A 25,447-nucleotide genomic window follows, 5' to 3' on the forward strand; every position below is an offset into this window, starting at 1 on the left:
TTCTATGTGTATTGTCGGACCGGCAATGCATTAATAGCCGCGAGTAGTTTTAAATGAGTTTTTCTCCTTTGAAATGTCATTTTGCTATAAATAATAGACGTCCGGACGTTTGTATAGTGTACATTGTTTGTATGCACCTTGGTGTTCGAATTGTGGTGATTAGCACTGTGTGTGTTTCATATAGAGTAATGTTTGACATATGTTTTTACCTACTTTTCATACTACTCTAATTAATTCAGTAGTTTTGCATAACATTAAGCCTAGTTTGCCATTGCCTATCCTCTTTCTTACCCAATCCGGAGGCTTTACCCTTTGGATTTGGGGGGGGGGGGGGGGTTCTGTATAGTAGTGGTGATTGTAGCCGTATTAGAGCGCTTGCAAAAAAAATAGAGTACTGTCCATGATACTTTTTTTTTTTTTGCACTAAAATCTTTATCTTCAGTTGCTAAGAACTATAATAAAGTCCCAGTTTTAAGGAAAACAAAAAGACTTTATTTATAATTGTGTGTACAAATAATATAAATATATGAGTTTTACATAATACATTATAAAAAAAAAAACAAGAATGTACAAAAAATGAATATTTATATAAAACATTCCTCTGTTAATAAAGAAATGTTATTTTGTACCCATTACAAATGCGCTCAGTTTTGTTAGAACTCATCTCTTATATACAAATATACAACACCAGCAATCCTACGCTGTTAAATGTTATAAAAACAGATAAGAATAATGAGGAAGCAAACACATATTTTTTTTTTATTATAGTGGCAATATAATAGGGTCATCTGTTTCTTAAGCTATGTCTTAATAAAAAAGATACTAAACTGTAGAAGTCTTAATTATTCTGGATTTTTTTAGGGCTCATGTGGATGGACATTCCCTTTAAACACAGTGAGATTAATTAAAACTGGAGAGGGCAAAAATTGGTGCAGCTCTGCATGGTAGCCAATCTAACTTAAGCTTGTTCAATTAAAGCGGGTCTTCAGTCATTTTTTCAACTTTCCATCTGTTACTGTAAATCTTCTGCCCTTGTTATTTTAAAGGAATTGTAAAGGCAGAAGGTTTTTTATCTTAATGCATTCTATGCATTAAGATAAAAAAACCTTCTGCGTGTAGCAGCCTCCCCAGCACCCCCCAATTACCTACCTGAGTGCCTTCTCCCTCCAGCAATGTCCACAATCACCTCAGCCATCCAGTACACTCCTCCTGATTGGCTCAGAAAGAGCAGCGGCGCTATTGGCTCCCACAGCTGTCAATCAAAGTCAGCCAATCAGGGGAGAGAGGGGGTGGGGCCAGGTTGGGGATTTGTGTCTGAATGGATACACAGAGCTCTGACTCAGCTTGAGTGACCCCTGTAGCAAGCTAGTGGGTGAGGGGCACTCAAAGGAGGGAGGGACTAGGAGCAGCAAAGAGGGACCCGAGAAGAGGAGGATCCAGGCTGCTCTGTGCAAAACCAACTGCACAGAGGAGGTAAGTATAACATGTTTATTTAATTATTTTTTTAAACCAGTTGCTGACCGCCTCACGCAGATATACTGCGGCAGAATGGCACAGGCAGGCAGAATCACGTACCTGTACGTCATCTGCCTCCCGTGGGCAGGAGGTCCAATCGGACCTCCCCGGGTGCCCGAGGCGGTCGGCTTCTGTCCGGGAGTGATGAGAGGTGAGGGGGAGGCCATCCATTCGTGGCCCCCTCGCGATCGCTCCCAGCCAATTAAATCCTTCTTCTGCTGCTGTATAGTAAACAGCAGCAGAGGAAGTGATGTCATCTCTCCTCGGGTCAGTATTTTCCGTTACGTTGCAGAGGAGAGAAGACATCGATGTGAGTGTAAAACACATACACACACAGTAGAACACGCCAGGCACACATTACACCCCCCACCACCCCCCGATCACCCCCATATCACCCCACCCTTCACACTGACACCAAGCAGTTTTTTTTTTTTCTGATTACTGCATTGGTGTCAGTTTGTGACAGTTAGTATGGTAGGGCAGTTAGTGGTAGCCCCCTTTAGGTCTAGGATACCCCCCTAACCCCACCTAATAAAGTTTTAACTACTTGATCACCCCCCGTCGCCAGTGTCACTAAGCGATCATTTTTCTGATTGCTGTATTAGTGTCACTGGTGACGCTAGTTAGGGAAGTAAATATATAGGTTCGCTGTCAGCGTTTTATAGCGCCAGGGACCCCCATATACTACCTAATAAAGGTTTTAACCCCTTGATTGCCCCCTAGTTAACCCTATCACTAGTGATCACCGTATAACTGTTATGGGTGACGCTGGTTAGTTCGTTTATTTTTTATAGTGTCAGGGCACCCGCCATTTATTACCTAATAAAGGTTTAGCCCCCTGATCGCCCGGTGGTGATATAACTTAGGTTTTAGGGTAAGATAGGGTCTGCGTCGCCCCAGGCAGCGTCAGGTTAGCGCCAGTGCCGCTAACACCCACGCACGCACCATACACCTCCCTTAGTGTTATCAGCCCTGCTAGCACCTGCGTTTTGCCCCTCCGCCCAGCCCACCCAAATGCAATATCGATCGATCACTGTCACAAAACACTAAACGCATAACTGCAGCGTTCGCAGAATCTGGCCTGATCCCTGCGATCGCTAACAGTTTTTTTGGTAGCGATTTGGTGAACTGGCAAGCACCAGCCCCAGGCAGCGCCAGGTTAGTGCCAGTAGCGCTAACACCCATGCACGCACCGTACACCTCCCTTAGTGGTATAGTATCTGAACGGATCAATATCTGATCCGGTCAGATCTATACTAGCGTCCCCAGGAGTTTAGGGTTCCCAAAAACGCAGTGTTAGCGGGATCAGCCCAGATACCTGCTAGCACCTGCGTTTTGCCCCTCCACCCGGCCCAGCCCAGCCCACACAGGTGCAGTATCGATCGATCACTGTAACTTACAAAACACTAAACACATAAATGCAGCATTCGCAGAGTCAGGCCTGATCCCTGCAATCGCTAACAGTTTTTTGGTAGCGTTTTGCTGAACTGGCAAGCACCAGCGGCCTAGTACACCCCGGTTTTAGTCAAACCAGCACTGCAGTAACACTTGGTGACGTGGCGAGTCCCATAAGTGCAGTCCAAGCTGGTGAGGTGGCAAGCACAAGTAGTGTCCCGCTGCCACCAAGAAGAAGACAAACACAGGCCCGTCGTGCCCATAGTGCCCTTCCTGCTGCATTCACCAATCCTAATTGGGAACCCACCACTTCTGCTGCATCCGTACTTCCCCTATTCACATCCCCAACCAAATGCAGTCGGCTGCATGAGAGGCATTTTCTTTATGTCCTCCCGAGTACCCCTACCCAACAAACCCCCCCAAAAAAGATGTTGTGTCTGCAGCAAGCGCGGATATAGGCGTGACACCCAGTATTATTGTCCCTCCTGTCCTAACAATCCTGGTCTTTGCATTGGTGAATGTTTTGAACGCTACCATACACTAGTTGAGTATTAGCGTAGGGTACAGCATTGCACAGACTAGGCACACTTTCACAGGGTCTCTCAAGATGCCTTCGCATTTTGAGAGACCCGAACCTGGAACCGGTTACAGTTACAAAAGTTATAGTTACAAAAAAAAAAACACAAAACAATATATAAAATAAAAACAAAAATAGTTGTCATTTTATTTTTCTCTCTCCCTCTATTCTCTCTCTATTGTTCTGCTCTTTTTTACTGCATTTTATTCTGCAATGTTTTATTGTTATTATGTTTTATCATGTTTGCTTTTCAGGTATGCAATTTTTTATACTTTACCGTTTACTGTGTTTTATTGTTAACCATTTTTTTGTCTTCAGGTACGCCATTCAGCTGCAGCGCGGATTTATTTATCTTGACAGCAACAGCGTTTGCTCCCATGATAAATAAAGCCGTGACTCCAGCGGAGGTGATATATGCCGAAGCATGGGGGCAGCAGGGGCGGAGCAGTGATTTGCTCCTACCTTTTACGGGAGGATGCCCCCATGCTTCGGCATATGAAGGGAGGTATTCTAATGGTGGGCATACCCACCGATCAATCTCTTTTTTTCGTTCAGCCCACAGGCTGCATGAAAAAAAAAAGATTACAATATATGCCCAAAAAGGACCTGCAACGTACTGGTAAGTTGCTGGACTTTGAGTGGTTATACCAGAATGATGCCTGCAGGTTTAGGTATCATCTTGGTATCATTCTTTTCAGCCAGAGGTCGGCTTTCATGTAAAAGTAATCCTAGCAGCTAATTAGCCTCTAAACTGCTTTTACAAGCAGTGGAAGGGAATGACCCCTCCCCCACCATCTTCCATGTTTTTCTCTGGCTCTCCTGTCCCAACAGGGAACCTGAGAATGCAGCTGGTGATTCAGCCAGCTGACCATAGAGCTGATCAGAGACCACAATGGCTCCAATCATCTCTATGGCCCAGATGCTTTGAGGGCAGAGGAGAGATCTAGGGTCTTTACATTCCCTGAGATAACATTAAAAATGATTTAAAAAAAATGAAAGGAACAGTTTAAAAATAAGATAAAAAAAAATAATAAAGGAAAAAAAAAAAAAAAAAAGCACCCCTGTCCCCCCCTGTTCTTGCGCAAAGGTGAACGCAAGCGTCGGTCTGGCGTCAAATGTAAACAGCAATTACACCATGCATGTGAGGTATCAACGCGAAGGTCAGATCGAGGGCAATAATTTTAGCAGTAGTAAATAAACAAAAACACCAAGCGCAATAATGTTCTAGCGTGACATATACAATCAAATAAGTGTAAATCAAATGTATGTGAATGCACGTGCAATTAATTAAATAAAAATTGTTAGAGAGACAATGATATCAAGCTGCTATCACATTGGTTTTTTAGCACAAAAAATTATTTTTTCACATTGATTGAACTTTGTATCAGAGCGCATCAATCTATGTTATATGTTTTAATTTTAGCAGTAGACCTCCTCTGTAAATCTAAAGTGGTAACCTGTAAAGACTTTTAAAGGCTTTTAAAAATGTATTTAGTTTGTCGCCACTGCATGTTTGTGCGCAATTTTAAAGCATGTCATGTTTGGTATCCATGTACTCGGCCTAAGATCATCTTTTTTATTGCATCAAACATTTGGGCAATATAGTGTGTTTTAGTGCATTAAAATTTTAAAAAATGTGTTTGAAAAATCGCTGCGCAAATACTGTGTGAAAAAAAAATGAAACACCCACCATTTTAATATGTAGGGCATTTGCTTTAAAAAAATATATAATGTTTGGGGGTTCAAAGTAATTTTCTTGCAAAAAAAAATAATTTTTTCATGTAAACAAAAAGTGTCAGAAAGGGCTTTGTCTTCAAGTGGTTAGAAGAGTGGGTGATGTGTGACATAAGCTTCTAAATGTTGTGCACAAAATGCCAGGACAGTTCAAATCCCCCCCCAAATGACCCCATTTTGGAAAGTAGACACCCCAAGCTATTTGCTGAGAGGCATGGAATATTTTATATTGTGACACAAGTTGCGGGAAAAAGACAATTTTTTTTTTTTTGCACAAAGTTGTCACTAAATGATATATTGCTCAAACATGCCATGCGAATATGTGAAATTACACCCCAAAATACATTCTATTACTTCTCCTGAGTATGGGGATACCACATGTGTAAGACTTTTTTGGAGCCTAGCCGCGTACGGGACCCCGAAAACCAAACACCGCCTTCAGGCTTTCTAAGGGCGTACATTTTTTATTTCACTCTTCACTGCCTATAACAGCTTCAGAGGCCATGGAATGCCCAGGTGACACAAACCCCCCCTAAATGACCCTATTTTGGAAAGTAGACACCCCAAGCTATTTGCTGAGAGGTATAGTGAGTATTTTGCAGACCTCACTTTTTGTCACAAAGTTTTGAAAATTGAAAAAAGAAAAAAAAACATTTTTGTTTCTTGTCTTTCTTCATTTTCAAAAACAAATGAGAGCTGCAAAATACTCACCATGCCTCTCAGCACATAGATTGGAGTGTCTACTTTCCAAAATGGGGTCATTTGGGGGGGGGTTGTGCCACCTGGGCATTCCATGGCCTCCAAAACTGTGATAGGCAGTGAAGAGTGAAATAAAAAATTTACGCCCTTAGAAATCCTGAAGGCGGTGATTGGTTTTCGGAACCCCGTACGCGGCTAGGCTCCCAAAAAGTCCCACACATGTGATATCCCCATACTCAGGAGAAGCAGCTAAATGTATTTTGAGGTGCAATTCCAAATATGCTCATGGCCTGTGTGAGCAATATATGATTTAGTGACAACTTTGTGCAAAAAAAAAAAAGTGTCACATTCCCGCAACTTGTGTCAAAATATAAAATATTCCATGGACTCAACATGCCTCTCAGCAAATAGCTTGGGGTATCTACTTTCCAAAATGGGGTCATTTGGGGGGGTTTTGTGCCATCTGGGCATTTTATGGCCTTTAAAACCGTGATAGGTAGTGAGGAGTGAAATCAAAAATGTACGCCTTTAGAAATCCTGAAGGCGGTGATTGGTTTTTGGGGCCCCGTACGCGACTAGGCTCCCAAAAAGTCCCACAAATGTGGTATCCCCATACTCAGGAGAAACAGCTGAATGTATTTTGGGGTGCAATTCCACATATGCCCATGGCCTGTGTGAGAAATATATCATTTAGTGACAACTTTTTGTAATTTTTTTTTGTCATTATTCAATCACTTGGGACAAAAAAATTATATTCAATGGGCTCAACATGCCTCTCAGCAATATCCTTGGGGTGTCTACTTTTCAAAATGGGGTCATTTGGGGGGGTTTTGTACTGCCCTGCCATTTTAGCACCTCAAGAAATGACATAGGCAGTCATAAATTAAAGGCTGTGTAAATTCCAGAAAATGTACCCTAGTTTGTATGCACTATAACTTTTGCGCAAACCAATAAATATACACTTATTGACATTTTTCATGTGGCGGAATACATTTTGGCCTAAATGTATGACTAAAATTGAGTTTATTGGATTTTTTTTTATAACAAAAAGTAGAAAATATAATTTTTTTTCAAAATTTTCGGTCTTTTTCCGTTTATAGCGCAAAAAAAAAAAACGACAGAGGTGATCAAATACCATCAAAAGAAAGCTCTATTTGTGGGAAGAAAAGGAGGCAAATTTTGTTTGGGTTCAGAATTGCATGACCCGCAATTAGCAGTTAAAGCGACGCAGTGCCAAATTGTAAAAAGTGCTCTGGTCAGGAAGGGGATAAATCCTTCCGGGCTGAAGTGGTTAAAGAGCCTTTACAATCACTTTACCATTGGATAGTAAAACATGTTTTTTTCTGCCAGTAAATACCTTATAATGCCCACTTCCTGTTTCTTGTCTGGTAAAGCGCCTAGCCTTATGGCACCATGTGCAGATCTCTCTCTCACTCTAGTGAGAATTTGCCAGGAGGACAGGGAAGATGGGTCATAAGAAGGCCAATGAGAGTTGCAGGGCTGCAGAGCTGGAGGTGTGCCTCTGTATGTCTGTGTGTGTGTGTGTGTAAATCCAGAAAGGGAACAGGCTAAAGCTTCAGCTGCCCACAGTTAAAATGGCTGCAGCCAGATATAGTGGAGGGAGATTTCTGCAGCATATTTGGCAAGTACAGAATCACAATATATATAAAATAATATGCAAAGTAGTTGGAGGGAAGCTTTAGAATGGCAAGAAGTTTTCATTACGTCCACTTAAAGCTTCGTCTAACACATCTATTCTGGCTTTGAATTCTGCACAGAGCATTATGTCACCTACAGTACTTTATCTTCTCTTCCGGTTTCTACTACCACCAGGAGGGTAAGTGAACCTAACCTTTCCTCAATGTTTCCCATTAGCACATTGTTTATTGATCCCAAAATAGCCCCAATTTGTTTAGTAAAAACACTGGACCAGTCTCTGAGTCCGATGTTGGCCCTTCAAGCATCAAAAGACAACATGGAGATGCAGAGTTAAAGATTATCAATCTCTCCTTTGCACCCCTATCAATTGATGAAACTGAAGTATTAAAACTTGGTCTTAATACAACCATTAAAAAAATGTATCAAACCGTACCCTGAGATTACTTACCAACATGCACCATCTCTTAGGAATTGTTTGGTTAGGAGCCACTATTCCTCTGTGGCCCGAGACCACACATCCCATAAAGGCACCTTTTCCTGTGAGAGATGTGATGTATGTCGATTAATTTCTAATGGCTACGAGACCATTCTTCCAAATGTTCAAACTCATGTTATTTTGCATGGAGTAACTTGCCATACAGTTGGCGATGTATATTTGGCCAAATGCCTATGTGGATGTTTTTATGTAGGTAAGACCAAGCGTTCTTTTTTTAAGGACCACACTACTCCCATTTTCAAATGCCTCATGACCACTGCTATCAGCAGACATGTGGGACTTCAGCATAATTTTGATCCCAACCTGATCATGTTCACTGCCCTTGAACATTAACACATACCTTTACATGTGAGAGGCAGGGGCATAGACTGCACGTTACTACAATTAGAAACCCGGTGGATCCATAATCTGGATGCCACAAGATATCCCGACTTGAACGAGTATATTAGTTTTAAATCTTTTGTGTAATATAGAGATTTTCCTTATTTATGTTTATGTAAAGTGTATGTGTTCAATCCTGGTTATTTTGTCAGTAATGGCAGTGGTCATGAATGCTTTATTTCCCTCTTGCCTCCCTCTCTCTCACACATTATGCATCCCCTTAGCCATTTTACTATCCTGGATTGGGTGATTTGTGTCACTGCATAGTTATACACTATAAAACAGATTAATATATGTACATACTTTCCCGTCTCTCTAGATAGACATTTACTAATTGTGTGTTATCTTTAACATTATTATTACTTTGGGTAAAACCTATGTATAATTAGGCTTTGTTCAATTAATTATATTTTATTAATCATGTGTCATGGTTCATGTTGCTGGGCATTGGTCCCCACTGGTTGGTGCACCGGTATAGTTTCCAGTGCCTGTCATCTGACTTGTAATTCTCCCCTCTTGCCTTGACGGCTCCCTTCTTTTGGGCAGACATCCGGTTGTCCATGATGGCCTTGGGTGGACATTATGTGTGGCTGCACATATGCCCCGGGCGTCTGCTCCTGTTCTTGGACAGACACCCTTTTTGGTTGCTGCCAGTCGCGCTAGAGTTTTGCTAGCCTGGCCTGGGGTTTTTTCTCCCCTGTTCTGCTCTGCCCTATCCGATCTGCTGGGCGGGCTATCATACAGGGATTAGTTCTGCCTGCCTTCACCTATGTGTTTACTGCATCATGTGACGCGGTTTCATCACAAGACAGCCATTCACAGCCGCTTGGCACTCTGGGGTTTGTAGGCGAATGGAGGGCCCTCCATCACATGCACAGTAGCCCTGTTTTATCCGCACTCGGTCGGTGACGTCAGACGCCGACTGAGTGGGGCGTATATAGGGCCGGCGATACCAGCATTCCATAAGCTGGATCTTGTGGGTGGCCATTAAGACATTTACACTGATGCCAGGTAAACTTGGATGCTGTGCTCACCCGTGGGCTTGTGCTGCTTGATGAAATTTTCATATATTGCTGTGCTGAGACAATGTTTTCCCTCTATTTTCCTTTCTTCCTTTTTCTTCCATAAGCTGGGCTACTATTGAAAACTACTATACATTGACGCCACCTATCATATTGTGATGGGATGTTCTTTTTGGCTGGCTGTTATCCACTGCAGGCTTATATTGGGATATATCATATTCCTGCAGGGTTCATCATACTTGGCTGCATTGTGGTGCCTCTGTAGTGCTGTATTACAGATTCTATTTCCACCTTATCAGTATATTTTATTTGCTTTCATTATTTCTTGTATTCCCTTTTTCTATCATAATATATTTGATCCCTTTTTTCTCTCTTATCGGCATGTCTTCCTTCTTTTTACTTACAGTGTGTTATATATGGTGAAGTTACAACTTTACAGTACTGTTTATATAGTATAATATTAGTATATGTAAGTATTGAGGCTATGTTAGCCCCTAAAATTGGACTGTGTTATGTTATATATATTACCCCCTTTTATAATTTTCTTCTTAACTTTAATCTAGCCTGGGCCCCTGTATGCCCCCTTTGGTCACACGGACAAAACCTCTCTTTGCCGTGATTGTTGGGCTGTCCTGCCGTGTGCCCTTCTGTGGGGGTCTCCTTGGTAAGTTGGGTGGGATTTGTGGGGTGGGACAGTCTATGAGCCATGACACTTGATATATATTTGTATGTATTTTTCCTGGTACTATTGTATTTTTTTTCAAATTATTTCTATTTTCCCGACTTTGTAATAATTAGTTATGTGTTTATTATTATCAGAGCCACTGTTGAACACTGATGATCATATAATTCCCTGAAGAAGCCATTGTTTGGTGAAACATGTAGGGACTTGACATGCATCAGTGACCATTTGAAGTATACGGCCAGTATAACTATCTGTATATTACTCTGCTTATATTTTATGCACCATATGTTTGTTGTCTTCTGTACATCTATGTAATAAAATTTATATTTTTTTAAGCAAAATACCGTCAATTTCTATATATTAGGCACCACTATAATCCCTATCCAATTCCCCTTCTTTATGTTTTTATTACAAATTATGTGAGCAGACTGCTGTTCCTCTTTAAGTTTTGACAAAAAAAAAAAAACAGAAAGCTGATTGGTTTCTATGCAGAGCTGCAGCAGATTTTGCACTCTCCAGTTTTAATGAATTAGCCCCCATATTTGTTATTTGAATTGCAAATACAGTGTTCGACAAGAAAAATAATGTTTCACATTATTTACTTGCAGTTCAAATACAGCACAGTAATGCCCTGTACACGCAGTCGGATTTTCCGACGGAAAATGTGTGATAGGACCTTGTTGTCGGAAATTCCGACCGTGTGTGGGCTCCATCACACATTTTCCATCGGAATTTCCGACACACAAAGTTTGAGAGCTTGCTATAAAATTTTGTCGGAAATTCCAATCGTGTGTACACAAATCCGACACACAAAGTGCCACGCATACTCAGAATAAATGAAGAGACGAAAGCTATTGGCTACTGCCCCGTTTATAGTCCCGACTTACATGTTTTACGCCACCAAACTGCTATGTGTACCGCTCAATAAAGTCAAGCTTTATGAGCCCTTATTCCTGTATATCATGTTATCCCAGCTGTCAAACAGGACAATAAAGAAAAAAAAAACATGTTTTGTACTACAGAAACATGCATATGTAGGCTCCAAGCACACTGGATTAAAAAAGCATGGAAGACCCCTTCATTGGCGGTAGCTGAGACGAAACACAGAATGAACAATACCATGATTCACGCTAAAATGGTGGCTATAGAATGTAATCAAGTTCCCAAATTCCATAAAATATGGCACCCTTGGATAAAACATTACTTACCGTCATCCTTTAATGATTCTGTCCTATTGCCATGGTAGCTGATTTAATTCTGATCATACTATACCTTGCAATGGCTCTTGGGTCAACCTCCTCTCTATCCCTTTTTACCCCACTTATGATTTTGAAGCTCTCTGTTTTACAGAATATAGTCTTCTTCCTCAGATTCACCACATTAACTCTGGTTGGTTCAGTCAAATATCTCAATATAGAATGTACTTTCTTACAACTTTCCAACAACACATCAGATTTTGTATAATTATCTATCGCACGTCTTGTACTCTTACCAACTTGTGTAACAATGAGCTTCATTCCCTTTGTCATTATATATTCAATTACATATATGTTATGTCTACTCTGATGCACTAAATAAAATCTTTTGAGGAAAAAAAAAATAAAAAACGTTACTTCTACAGGAGTTTTGTGTTCTGCCTGTAGAAGCAGCTCTATGTTATCCTATGTGTCCATGCACATTAGGAAGTTAAGAGGCATATTTTGAGTTTTACGTTTAGAGGCAGAAAAAAAAAAACCCTGGTTAGCATTTATGATTGGAGCTTGGAGGCAGAAAAAAGGTAACACTCTCCTAAACTCATTTAAACTTTGTACAAAAAATGCTCTATATGAGCATTTTTTACTCCCAAGAGAACAGACTTTTTTTAAGTCCAGTTTACATGGAGCCTAAATATTAGACATGTGCATTAGTTTTTGTCCGAATGCGTTTTTGTCCGAATGCATTTTCGTCTGAATTTCGGGTATTTTCAAAACCGAAAGACCTGACATAAACAAATGCTTTTTTTTTGTTTTTGTTGCGACAACAGTTCGATATAGATAGGAGATTTGACATGACGCTGACAATAGCCTGTTGGTCAAACCTGTGGTCGAATGTGGCTAATCTTAGCTCTATTAGTCCAAGATTATTCTACATAGAGCGAAAAGATTCAACATTATAGAGACAATAGCAAAAAAGGTCGAATGTGCCTAACCTAACTCTATTAGTCCAAGATTATTCGACATAGAGAGAAAAGATTCGACATAAAGATTCGACGAAGCAGTCGCTGCGAGCGGACATATATGATCAAATGCTCCGCCCATATAATTATTACTAGTGTCATACAACATTAGAATTCTACTAAAGCTTGTAGGCGGAACATTTGACCTGAAATGTACGATTGCAGCGTTGTACAGTTTAGCTGCTCCGTCGAATCTTAGAACATTCGACAGACACCATAAGCCTTCTATGACAGATTTGAATTTAATTATATCAGGTTTTCGGATGAATGTATTTTTTTAACTAAACAAAATAAATAAAAGCAAATTTCGGGAGTAACTAAATAAATTTATTTTTCAGACGAAAACGAAATTCCTGAAATGAAATATTTCAGTGTGCACATGTCTACTAAATATATTAAAATGAAGAATTGGGAGTTGCAATCTCCTCAAAATTCATGTGAATATTGTGATATTTTGATTAAATGTAGCTATTTTTGCAAAGCATATCAAATGAAAATATAAATTTAGGTTGTTTTGGTCGATTTAAATGAGATATGGGCTTTGAATGGGTTCTGAAGGCTATAGAACAACCTTTCCTTTTTATCGTGGACCTGGTCTTGTGCTAAAAAAATTACCCTCTTGTTAGTATCAAAGGAATTAAAAAAAACAATGTAAAAAAAAATTCATTAAAAACCTCAAAGTGGCAATACACAAATGACAGTCAAATACACAAAAAAGGAAAAACACATAAGCAGAAAAAAACACTAAAGCAAATTAAACAAAGAACCTTAAATGCAACTCCCTAAAAGAAACGCCCTCTAAACATCCAAAAAATGTTTGTTTTTTGTTTTTGTTTTTTTAAGCAAATTTTGACTGAGCAGTGCAGTTGGAAAAGCTTTCTTAATTAGAACAATTTTCCAATGGAGAAATCAGTAGTTTTGCTGTGCATTACCAGGCCATTTTGAGTTTTACAGTGATGTCATACTTCCACATTCAGTAGTCATGTAACAGTGTAGCCACGATTTATATATATATATATAGATATATATCTATATCTATATCTAGATATAGATATAGATATATATCTATATATATATATGCAGGGGGAGGAGGTGGTGAAGGGGTTAATGTACTGGTCACATACCATGTGAAGATGGAAATGAAGCAGTTAATGTGCAGATGCAAAGGATAAGGGAAATGAAAGGTTAATATTTAGGTCAAAGATAACGGCAAGCTAGAGGCTAGATGTGTACGAGAAATGGGTAGTGAAAGGGTTAAAAAATGATCTTCTCGCCTTAGTACCACAGGAACTAATAAATGACTCACTCATTTATTTGTTTCTGTTTCTTCCCTTCTAGTTTATTCATTCACGGATCCCTGTGATCGAATGGCACAGCTGTGCATTAGGAGCCCAGCACAGCCAAGCCAATTTATACTGTGATGGCAGCTTCAGGGGAGACGAACTTCCATCTGCTGTAACAAATGGGGAGGATCAGGGGGTGTGGAGGGGAAGTGCTGGAATATGTTACATGTTAGACCCCAAAAATGTGTGTAACATATTTCAAATGTGAACTTTTTCTTTTTTTAAACTCTGCAAATAGAAGATGTCTCTGGCTATAAATATAATTTTCTGGTGCTAAAATGTATTAATTATTTCTTATCCGGACCATATTTAAATATAAAACCTGTGGTTACAACTGTAAAAAAAACACAAAAAAACATATGATACCATTGTATAAAAAATAAAGATTATACACATACCTCTAAATAAACGACCCAAGGCATCACCAGGGTTGCCACCAAAAGGTCTGCAACTGCCAAGCTGACAATTAGGTAATTGGTGGTGGTCTGTAAAGCTTTTTCCCGGGAAACCGCCATGCACACCAAAACATTTCCAAAGACAATGACAAAGATAAGGAGGGTAAGGAGCATGGCATAATAATTGTATTCTGTCTTCTGTCCAATGTCTGTACCATTGGTGCCATTGTTGAATTCATCATTGTACATGGACAGATTCCTTAGATCCATGAAGGTAAGAAGGCCCCTCTGCAAGTGAGCCCTGTAAAACAGAAGCAAAATGGTTTTGACTTATTGCTGCCAAAGTTGTTTTTACCTAATGTCCTGCTGATAAATTCTGTAATTTCTTCACAGTAATACAGCAACATTTCCTTCTTTTACAAAGACTGTCTAATCTTTTCTCAAATGGCTTATCACAAGTTTACGCTGCCTTCCAGAAAATGTCTAAAGCTGGCACTAAGCCTGTTTTAATATTAGTCATGTCATGTATATGAGTGTTCAGTGATAGGAACAAAACCAGCATTAAGGCTCCATTCACACCTATGCAGTTCCCTTTTGAGCATTTCTGCAGTGCTTTTTGCAGCGCTTTTTGTGTTTTTTACCGCAATTTACCACAATTCCGCCATGTTTTGCATTTTGCGTTTTTTATGCTTTTTTTCTTTTGGAACATTTGTTGTGGGGCAGATTGAAAAACACAAAATGCAAATAGTGTCAGAATCACGGTAAAAAAACACTTTTCTTCAGCTTTTCCGTTAAAGTCCATTGAACCAAGGAAGAAAAAAAGCAGTTTTTCGTTTAAAAAGTCCCTGACCCTTTCCAAAAACACAGAGCCACAAAAATGCAAACTAACCCATGTTAAAAATGTCCTGTGTTTCTGCAAAAAAGCATGAAAACATGTATTGGTGTGATTGGAGCTTATGGGAGAAGTTTGACTAATCCAGGCAAATGTGTAATGGGGGGGGGGGGGTGGTGCTGCGCTAAACCTGTAACAAAGTAGTGTAAGATAAATACGAAAGTTCAAACAATCCCAACATGTATTTTTATGTATTATAGAGTTTGCACATGTGATTGCATTTCACAGTTTGTATTGTTGCACATTTATATTTTGCACATTTTTTATTAACCGCTTATGGCTTTATGTCTTGCACTGTGCACTTTACCATTCATATGTATTTATTATGCTATACCACTACCTCTTATTTATCTACATTCAGTGATTTGCAGCTAGTTCCGGGACTGCTTCCCCTGTAGTGTGAGAGTTCCACTTACTCCTTTCCATTTTGTACTACTACCTGTAGCAATATACTGTTTTTTTGGAGTAGCGCAGCATTTACCCCCCCCATCCTTATCGCATTGTATAGATATGATGTCATATAATATCTTTCCATATCATTTATACTAGTGCTACGCCTCCTATTCCATTGGGATTGTTTGAATTTTAGTATTTATCTTACACTACTTTGTTACTGGTTTAGCGCAGCACCCCCCCCCCCCATTACATTTTTCTGATTATTTGGGTTTAGTTGTACCCTATTCGGTGCAGGCAGCTTTTCTATTTGCTCTGTTCTCCTTACATGATAGCGCAGGAATAATCACTTTACACTAATCCAGGCAAATATAGTTACTTACCAACTGGATAGATGAATAAATAAATAAACATATAAATACATACATTTTTAAATTCTAAAATGTTAATGTGTATTGTATACACACTATACCTATTTTTCCATCTATGTACAGTATCTATCTACACACACACATATATATGTTAAGGAAAAATCTGCAGAGACCCATACAGAAATAAATATATAAACTACAAAAGAAAAGGTTTGGGCATCTTACGTGTATGTTTTAGGTTAGTGAGGGAGATTTTGCACATGTATGCCATGTTAGTGTCAGTGAGGAATAGGGATGAGCTTGATGTTCCAATCGAACGTAAGTCGAACATTGGGTGTTCACCCGTTCACCAAACAGCGAATATTATATTTATTTGTGGAACGCCCCATAATGCACTGCGAGATCGCAATGCATTGCTGTATGATGATTGGCCAAAGCATGCACCTGATATGCATGCTTTGGCCAATCACAGCACGCTTTGGGTGCCTTTGGCCAATCATGGCTCAGGGGGAGTAAGTCCACGCCCCACACTATATAAGGCTGCTTACATAGCGGCCATGTATAAAATGTGTGTACGGAGATAGTTTGAGCTAGATTAGGCAGGCAGGTTAGTTATTGGCAGTGTATTTGATATATATATATGCAGTCTAGTATATATATATGTAGGAAGGCCAGTATGGTGGCCTGAATTTATGGGAGGGTATTTAACCAGCCTGCTCGCCTGTGGTCTTTGTCGGTTTCCTGTGCTCGATACTACGTCACTAGGCCGACTATTTGAAACTCAGTGTCCGTGAGTTCTCGTGTTCGTGAGTTCCGTATGCGTAAAGTTCCCATGTTCTAGATTTTTCGAGGCCCTCGTTACCAATGGGCCTGGCTCGGCTGACGCAGGTAGGGTTCGGCTGATGTTTTTTCATTTCTCGCATTGTTAGATATCATGTCACTAAACAGTGATATCAAACTTACGAATCACTCGTAAAAAAATTCACACATAACCGTAATGCATACCACTCGTACCGTCATTATTTAGTCATTTCGTTATTTTGTACCCCACTGCGACACAGACGCCGCTTCGTTCAGGCATGTCTAAAACTGTTTACCATGCTTCACAAGACAAGTCGTTGTCATTCGCAAAAAATTCTGTACACAGACCCTTGTCATTTCGAAACGAATTCATTTCACAAACATTTCAGAACATTTCAAACCATTTCAAAACCATTTTGAATCATTTAATTCATTTCAGTCACGTACCGTGCTCCGATTCAAATCCAGTCACATCCAAGATGCACCGGTTCACTCCAGTGTGCCTCATTTCAGTACATGCTCCAGAGTCAGATTCATTGTCAGTCGCAGGTTACGGCTCACCGATTCGTGTCTCTGTCATGGCCTATCATTTCACTGTCACGTGTGATGTTCCGATATGAATCCAGTTGCATTAAAAATGCACCGATTCGTCGCAGCGTGCCCCAGGTATTTTAGCCACATTTCGTTACATGCTCCAGAGTCCGATTCATAGTCAGTCACAACAGCGGTATGATCGATTCTTGCCTCTGTCATGGCAATCAAAACTATTTTACTGTCAGGTACCGCGCTCCGATTCGAATCCAGTTGCATCAATTTGCACCTTTGTCAGGGCAAAACATTTCATTCATTTCATTTTTATGTCCTGCGCTCTGATTCTAATCCAGTCGCATCCGTGATGCACCGATTCATTCCGGTGTGCACCAATGTTTCCTGTTGCCTCATTTCAATACATGCTCCAGAGTCCAGTTCGCTGTCAGTCGCAGCTGCGGCACGACCGAGTCAGGCCTCTGTCATGGCAAGATGTTTTATTCATTTCATAATCAAGGCAAACATTTAATTCATTTCATTATCGACACACCGCACTCCGATGTCGAATCTTGGGCATTCGTGAGGCACCGATTCATCCTGGTAGCCCACAACAGTCTTGGCCTCGTTTCATGCCATACCCCACAGTTCAATTCGTAGCTTGTCGCAGTCGCGGCATACCGATTCTTGCCACCGCCAAGGCATACACATTTCACTCATTTATTTTGTCCCATGCACCTGTCATTTAAATCACCATACAATTTTCTTCTTCAAGTTAGTTAAGCAAACCCTTCACGAGTTGTCACCTTTTCATTTTCCTCCAGGTCAGTCAAGTTCAGTAGGTCCACCCCGCACCAGGTTGGACGATATTCCCCCAGGTTTCGGTCGACCCCAAAGGACAGGACATCGTATCTAGGGCAGAACCATATCCCAGGCTGGCAGCGAAGACATCACGGCCCCTCTGTCACCTTCTCTGGTCTCAGAGAGCGGCAGCATGCAGTCCCTCAGGAGATGGACCAACCCAAAGTTGACAGCAGAACTAAGGCGCAGAGGTGTGCCCTTTCCTGCCACAGCCAAGAAGGGCAAGCTCTTCAAGCTCCTCTTCCCTCCACCAGTTGCAGCAGGGTCCAGTACCCAGCAGGCGTCCCTTCAGTCAATATCTTCTGCCATCTCACAACTCCACACCATGGTCACATCCTTGTCTACCTCAGTTATGGATGTACAAACCAGAGTGGCACTCTTGGAGGCTTTTTTTCTATTTCCATTGGCATTGAGCCAGCAGTATTATTTTCATATTATTACTATATTTTTATTTTTAATTTTTAGAGTTTCATTCATATATTTTAATTTCATCATTTTAACATTATATAAATCTACTACCTATTTCAAATGCATTGACCCCAAGATAATATATATGGATTGTTTATGAGAGGAGGTAATTTTTCCTGTATATGTAGTGATGTGAAATTTGGCTTCCGTAATTAGGCATGTCAACTGTGTTGTCCAATCATGCTTATCACCGACACTGAAGCTAAACCTCCGGAATACCTAAACTGCCTAGCAACTATCCAACTTAAATTTCTGTTGGTCAATGGTTTGACTATTTCAGTATGTATGTCTTGTAACCAGGCACGCCTCCCGAAGACGGGAAACTAAACGTGCGTCGAGGCGTGCCTGGTTACGCAATTTTCGATCCACAATTCCAGTTCCTGTGGTTGTCGGCAGCTGATGGTGAAGCGCACGCCAGTCACCACGCGCAGAGTGTAGCTTTCAGCCCCATACGAGTGGTACAGCCTCAGTGCCGGGCGAGGGCACTTCGAAATGTAAGCAGCCATTTGGCTTTTGTTTTTAATCATTTTTTTTTTTTTATCAATAAACGGGTTTACATTATATTAGCCCTTCTTGTATCCTTCTACATATTTCCTGACATCCTACTGGGGGAGAGGAAAAGGTTACCCACACGGCTTATCCATATCATTGCAGCAAGCTAAAGGCTTTGACCTTTTTTTAATTAAAAAGGTCAACAACTTCTGGTAAGCGGACATCCACTTACAGAGCACTTTGGCTGTACAACACAGCTGGTGAAGGTTGTTCATCTACACAGCGGAAGAGTCACTTATTTTGTTTTGTTTATATTTTGAAATTGCACGTGGACTTTTTTCCATTGGGATTTTCATATAAATTTCTTTCACAAGGACATTATTTTCTAACACATGCAGGGATTGCATGGTTGTTATCCCTTTGTAATATGCACTATTTGTATCTAGTATTATACATATATTCAGCATTTTTGTATGGCACATTGATGTGTATTTAATAATTTCTGTTGGGTATGACATTTTTTATGCAATATAGCTAATAATAAATATAGACCTAGATCCCCCCACCACATACATTTTACTCTTGTCGTCTTGACGACCGCTGCTATTCCTGACCCTACAGCAATCCAGGTTTTGACACCCCTTCGTGTAGGTACCACAGGGTGGAGCCCCATTGTCTACCTGTCCCATTTGGTTCCAGCCAGCATAAGGAAGGACATCCTGGACAGCAAGGACGTCAACCTTGCCTCTCTCTCCTCATTTCCGTCCACGATCTGGCGGAAAACAAAGCCTATACCTGGGGTGACATGTCAGTGGTCCTTAAGGCCAAAGACCCCAGGCTCAACCGGAAATTGTCCGTCCCAGAATTCACATTGGCCTTCGGCATGCTGAGGGATGTCCTATGTTCAGCCTCTCCCAGCAGGAGGGAAGAGCTGGACTTATACCTCCATACTGTAGTAGACTTGGGCTACAAGTATGGAGGATTTTCTTTTTATGATTATCACCGTTCCTTTTCTGCCAAGGCAGCTGCTAGGCTCAGACAATTCCAGACAATCACGAATTGGAGCCTTATGGACACAGAGCTGTTCTGTTGCCACTTTGCCAGCTTACGCTCACCACTGTGCACTATTTGCCTCCACCCACACCGCCACTTGGTGTGCCAATGCGACAATCAGACGCCCTTTCGAATTTCCCTCTACCTCCGGTGCAGTTCAAGGCCAGTCGGCCCCTGTACAGATGCCTCAGGTGGACAAATTTGGACGCCCAGTCCGAACCCTGGGAGGAGCAGCTATTTGCAACAATTACGGTTCCTGCAACTTCAGCCAGTGCCGCCTGCTCCACATCTGCACCCTATGCCAGAGGGCGCATCCAAGGAACTTGTGCCAGGTCAAGCAGCAAAAGAGGGCATGACTAAGCCGAGTTAATGTCCTGTGGCTAGGGCTCTACCTCACCTCACACCCCACTCCTTCCCTGGCCACCTACCTTATCCAGGGATTCACAGCAGGGTTTCACACCGGCCTCATTTCCCTGCCCCACACCACCTACAAATGCAGGAATCTCCGCTTAGCGGTCACTGACAAGACGGCCATAGACCAGCTCTCACAGGCCCGAAATAGAAAGAGACTTTGTCATAGGCCCCTTCACTCAGCCCCCTTTCAATACTTGGAGAGTCAGCCCTATTGGGCTTGTCAAGGGCAAGTTCTCTAATAAACTACGTCTGGTGTACAACCTGTCTGCGCCTCATTCTTCCCACATTCCCAGTCTCAATTCCCTAATCCCCTCCGAAGAGTTCTCCTTAAAGCTAGCCTCCGTGGATATGGCAATTCAAGCGATCATCAAAGCAGGTACAGGCGCCTGGCTCTCCAAAGCCGACATCTCAGACGCTTTCAAGCTCCTGCCTATCCACCCATCCCTTTGGTGCTGGCATGGGATTAAGTGGAAGAAGGCATACTACTTTGCCACCAAATTGACTTTTGGTTCGAAGAGTAGCCCCTGGCTCTTTGACACATTTGCGCAATCCCTCACCTGGATACTCTTGCACAAAGCTCAATGTCAAGATGTCATCCATTACCTGGACGACTTCTTGCTAATTGAACCGCCCAGCATGTCCCCAGGAGACCTCGACCAACTGAGAGTCATGTTCGGAAATCTCAATGTTCCCATCGCTGAACATAAAGTCGACGGGCCAGCACATACCATTACCTTTCTCGGAGTCAACTTAGACACCTGCTCTATGCAGGCCAGCCTCCCCCTCGACAAACTGACCCGCAGCAGGGCGGCCCTCTGAGACTTCACCCACACTAGGGGGTGTACCAAGAAGCAGCTGCAATCTCTGTTAGGAATGCTTAATTTCGCCATGCGGGTCATTCCACAGGGTCGCTCCTTAGTGTCACGTCTGCTAGTATTCCTTTCACAAACACAGGACCCTGATCAGATCCTCAACCTAGATACCGCAGCAGTAGCGGACCTATCTATTTGGGAGAAATTCCTTTCAGCCTGGAATGGTATATCCCTATTCATACCTACTATCTCATCCCTATCACCCCAGGTAGTGACAGATGCTGCAGCCTCCACAGGCTTCATGGCAATTTTTGGCTATCATTGGTTTTCAGGACCCTGGCATTCACAGATACTTTTAATTCCTGGCTTCCCCCGAACATTCTCCCTCTTCGGGCTCTATCCGATAGTGGCAGCCGCACAACTCTGGGGCCATTGTTGGACAGGACAAACAGTGGCCATCGCCACTGACAATCAGGCCACGGCAGATATTATTAACAAAGGCAGGTCCAAGTCCCTCTCAGTCATGTCTTTCCTGCGCAGGCTGGTACAACTGTCTTTACAACATCAGTTTAACATCCACTGCTCATTTGTTCCAGAAACACCAACCGGTGGTCAGTGCCAAACGTTTAAGTGCCATCTTCAGGGGTATGTCGACCATCCTGACTACTTCTCCATTTGGTCTTCTCCCCAGCGTGGTCCTACAAGCGGCCATATACTTGGCCTACTACGGGTTCTTACGACTTGGCGAGTTCACCTGTAGCAACCAGGCAGGCCAAGTGCTATGTAGACGTCACTTGTTTAACTACCAAGACCACTTCATCCTCCACCTTACAGTCTCTAAAAGCAAGCAGGCTCTGGGGTAGATATCCACCTTTATAAAACTAATAATAGCTGGTGTCCAGTTACCATGCTCAATCATCTTCTATCACTCCTGCCCGAACAGCTGGACACCAGTCCCCTTCTACCGTTTCCCGTCAAACCCTTGAGTGCCTGTCAGTTTGTGAAACACATAAGAATCCTTCTCCGCAACCTTCATCTCAACCCCAGCCAGTATTCCGGCCACTCCTTCCGCATTGGGGCGGCCTCAGCATCATCCCGCCATGGGGTCCCAGACCACGTCATTAAAAGACTAGGAAGTCTGCCTGCTTCGCCCGGTACATCCCCAATCCTCAAGTGGAGATGGCTCAGGCGTTTACAAACTAGCTCAATAAACAACTGAAAACTAATAAAATACTATACCCCTACCTGAATGTTTTTGCCCCTTTATTTTGGTATACTGTCTATCAGACCAAGGCACACTTTCAGGTTCATTTCATGTGGTAAGTCTTATGTTAATTCTAAATGTTATCTATATCCGTATCGGCCATAGGGCTTCAACCATAAGTAGGAAAGCCAGTATGGTGGCCTGAATTTATGGGAGGAGCCCGGGGGGTATTTAACCAGCCCACTCGCCTGTGGTGTTTATCGGTTTCCTGTGTGCGATACCCACCCTCCCATCCCCTTTTCAGGGCATTTCTCAAATATTAATTTCTCTTCACAAGATATATATTTGCAAATCTAGGGTATGCCCCCTTATTTTGGTATACCGTCCATCAGACCAAGGCACACTTTCAGGTCCATTTCATGTGGTAAGTCTTATGTTAATTCAAAATGTTATCTATATCCGTATCGGCCATAGGGCTTCAACCATAAATATATATATATATATATATATATATATATATATATATATATATATATATATATATAACATAGACTAGATATTCAGTGTACACTCAGTCAATGCAGCCAGTGTAGTTTATAACACAGTGCACTGTAGTGGTTAAGGGGAACCCTGCACCAAAATGTAAAAAACAAATTTCGTGAAGGCCCCCCAAAATCTATACCCAGCCCTTCAGCTCTGGTATGGATTTTAAGGGGGACCCTGTGCCGAAATTTATAAAAAAATGGAGTGGGGTCCCCCCAAAATCCATACCAGACCCCTATTCCAGCATGCATCCTTCAGGCCGCAGAAAAAGGGGGGGACGAGAAAGTGCCCCCCGCCTCCTGAACCGTACCAGGCCACATGCCCTCAACATGTGGAGGGTGCTTTGGGGTCCCCCAAAGCACCTTGTCCCCATGTTGATAGGGACAAGGGCCTCATCCCCACAACCCTTGCCTGGTGGTTGTGGGGGTCTTCGGGCGGGGGGCTTATCAGAATCTGGAAGGGGCAAGGGGCCCCCAGATTCTGCCCCCCTATATGCTGGATAACATTTGAAATTGATTGTGATGTGCCAATTCTCACTGCGAAAGGTGTACGTGAGCTGCGGTGTACATATTATGTGAACGTTGCCCCTACAAGTTTTTTCACAGTGTTTTTATTCGAGCAATACTCTTAAAGGTGCTTTTGCCTATTTTCTTTGCATTTTAGATTTTCCTACTTTCTGTGATTGGTACATTTGGAGTTGCCTCAGGCGATTTTGCCTGTTTACCATCCCGTCATCTCTCATGGAGTACTGTCTTTTGCTCCCCCTTTTATAGGTTTTAATCTATGTACCTAAATAATATGAAAAGGGTTCCAGTTTTCCCCTACTTCGCAAAAAAAGACATTTCTATTTATGTCTTTGTTTTAGCTAAAGTGATCCTCTCACTTCATGGATAGTAAAATGTTGTCATAAGGACGGGAAGTGAGGGGTAATCAGATGGAGCACTTGATAGCAGTAAAAACTCACTGGGGGACATAGGAAGCTAATATAAAGGAATGGTTGAGTTTTTTACTAGCAACATTTAAACCTGAATTCCAGAAATTCAGCTCCTTTGCAAAAATTAAAGGTACACTATGAGTTAAGTCTAAGGAGGTGCATGACATCTCCTGGGCTTATCTCTATTATTTACTGTATTTGACAGTTTTATTGCACTTCCAGACTATGGCTATCGCTGTATGTCCAGGAGCCTGATACTGATGTTTCAGGTCTAAGCATCTTCAACATTAGAGTCAATGCAGTTGCTATACCTGCCCATCCCCTCCTCCTGTCCAATCACTGAAGCCTTTGTATTATCTGAACTCATTCACAAAATACAAAGCCTTGTCTGAATGGGCAGAAGAGGGGAGAGGTGGGCATAATTGCTCGGTGTGCCTCTCTCCTCTCTCACAGCCCTGAGTGACAGTGTATGCTCTAGCAGAGCCATAAACTGTCAGATGTAAATAATAGAGATAAGTTCGGGAGATGTTGTGCGCCTCCTTAGACCTAACTATTAACGTGCCTGCACTTTTTACAAAGTGGCTGAATTCCTGGAATTCAGCTTTAAAACATTTTTATACTTGACTGAATTAACCACTTGCTGACCAGTCACCACAGTTATACTGCGGCAGGGTGGCTCTATTGTGCTAATCGTTCTACTGGTACATCGCTTTATGTAATAGATACAGAGGGTACTCACGCGGTGCCAGAGCCGATGCATGTGGCCGGCGGCCGCATTGTCCGCCGGCCACCTGCGATCACTCCACAGAGAGGCAGAACGGGGATCTGCCAGTGTAAACAAAGCAGATTCCGTTCTGTCAGGGGAGTACAGTGTGATCGTCTGTTCCTAGTGATTAGGAACAGTGATCTCATTGTAGTCCCAGTCAGTACACTCCCCCCCACAGTTAGAAAGCACCTCCGTAGGTCACACTTAACCCTTTCATCACCCCTGGTGTTAACCCCTTCCCTGCCAGTGTCATTTATACAGTAATCAGTGCCATTTTAATACCAATGATCGCTGTATAAATGTCACTGTTCCCAAAAAAGTGTCAAAAGTGTCTGATCTGTCTGCCACAATGTCACAGTCCAGCTAAAGATCGCTGATAACTGCCATTGCTAGTAAAAAAATAAAAATAAATAAAAATGACATAAATCTATCCCCTATTTTATAGACACTATAACTTTTGCGCAAACCAATCAATATACGCTTATTGCAATATTTTTTTTTTTTTACCAAACATATGTAGAAAAAATGCATATTGGCCTAAACTGATGAAGAAATTAGCTTTTTTACATTTTCTGGGGGGATATTTATTATAGCAAAAAGTAAAAAATATTGTTTTTTTTTTCAAAATTGTCGGTATTTTTTTGTTTATAGCGCAAAAAATAAAAACCGCAGAGGTGATCAAATACCACCAAAAGAAAGCTCTATTTGTGGGGAAAAAAGGGACATCAATTTTGTTTGGGTACAACATCGCACGTACGTGCAATTGTCAGTTAAACCAACGCAGTGCCTTATCGCAAAAAAT

General features: G+C 41.8%; 1 protein-coding gene across 3 annotated transcripts in view; it reads right to left on the minus strand.

Moving 5' to 3' along the window:
* Window positions 1-25,447, minus strand: part of DRD2 (dopamine receptor D2) — a 794,711-nt gene that overhangs the window by 394,168 nt on the left and 375,096 nt on the right. For all 3 annotated transcript variants that reach the window (XM_073603096.1, XM_073603094.1, XM_073603095.1), the window contains exon 2: window positions 14,120-14,417. In XM_073603096.1, the coding sequence (XP_073459197.1) occupies window positions 14,120-14,386 (267 nt within the window). In that variant the 5' untranslated portion in view covers window positions 14,387-14,417. The remainder of the gene's footprint in view (window positions 1-14,119; window positions 14,418-25,447) is intronic.

This window comes from Aquarana catesbeiana, linkage group LG10 (assembly GCF_042186555.1).
Source record: "Aquarana catesbeiana isolate 2022-GZ linkage group LG10, ASM4218655v1, whole genome shotgun sequence".
Classification (NCBI taxonomy): domain Eukaryota; kingdom Metazoa; phylum Chordata; class Amphibia; order Anura; family Ranidae; genus Aquarana; species Aquarana catesbeiana.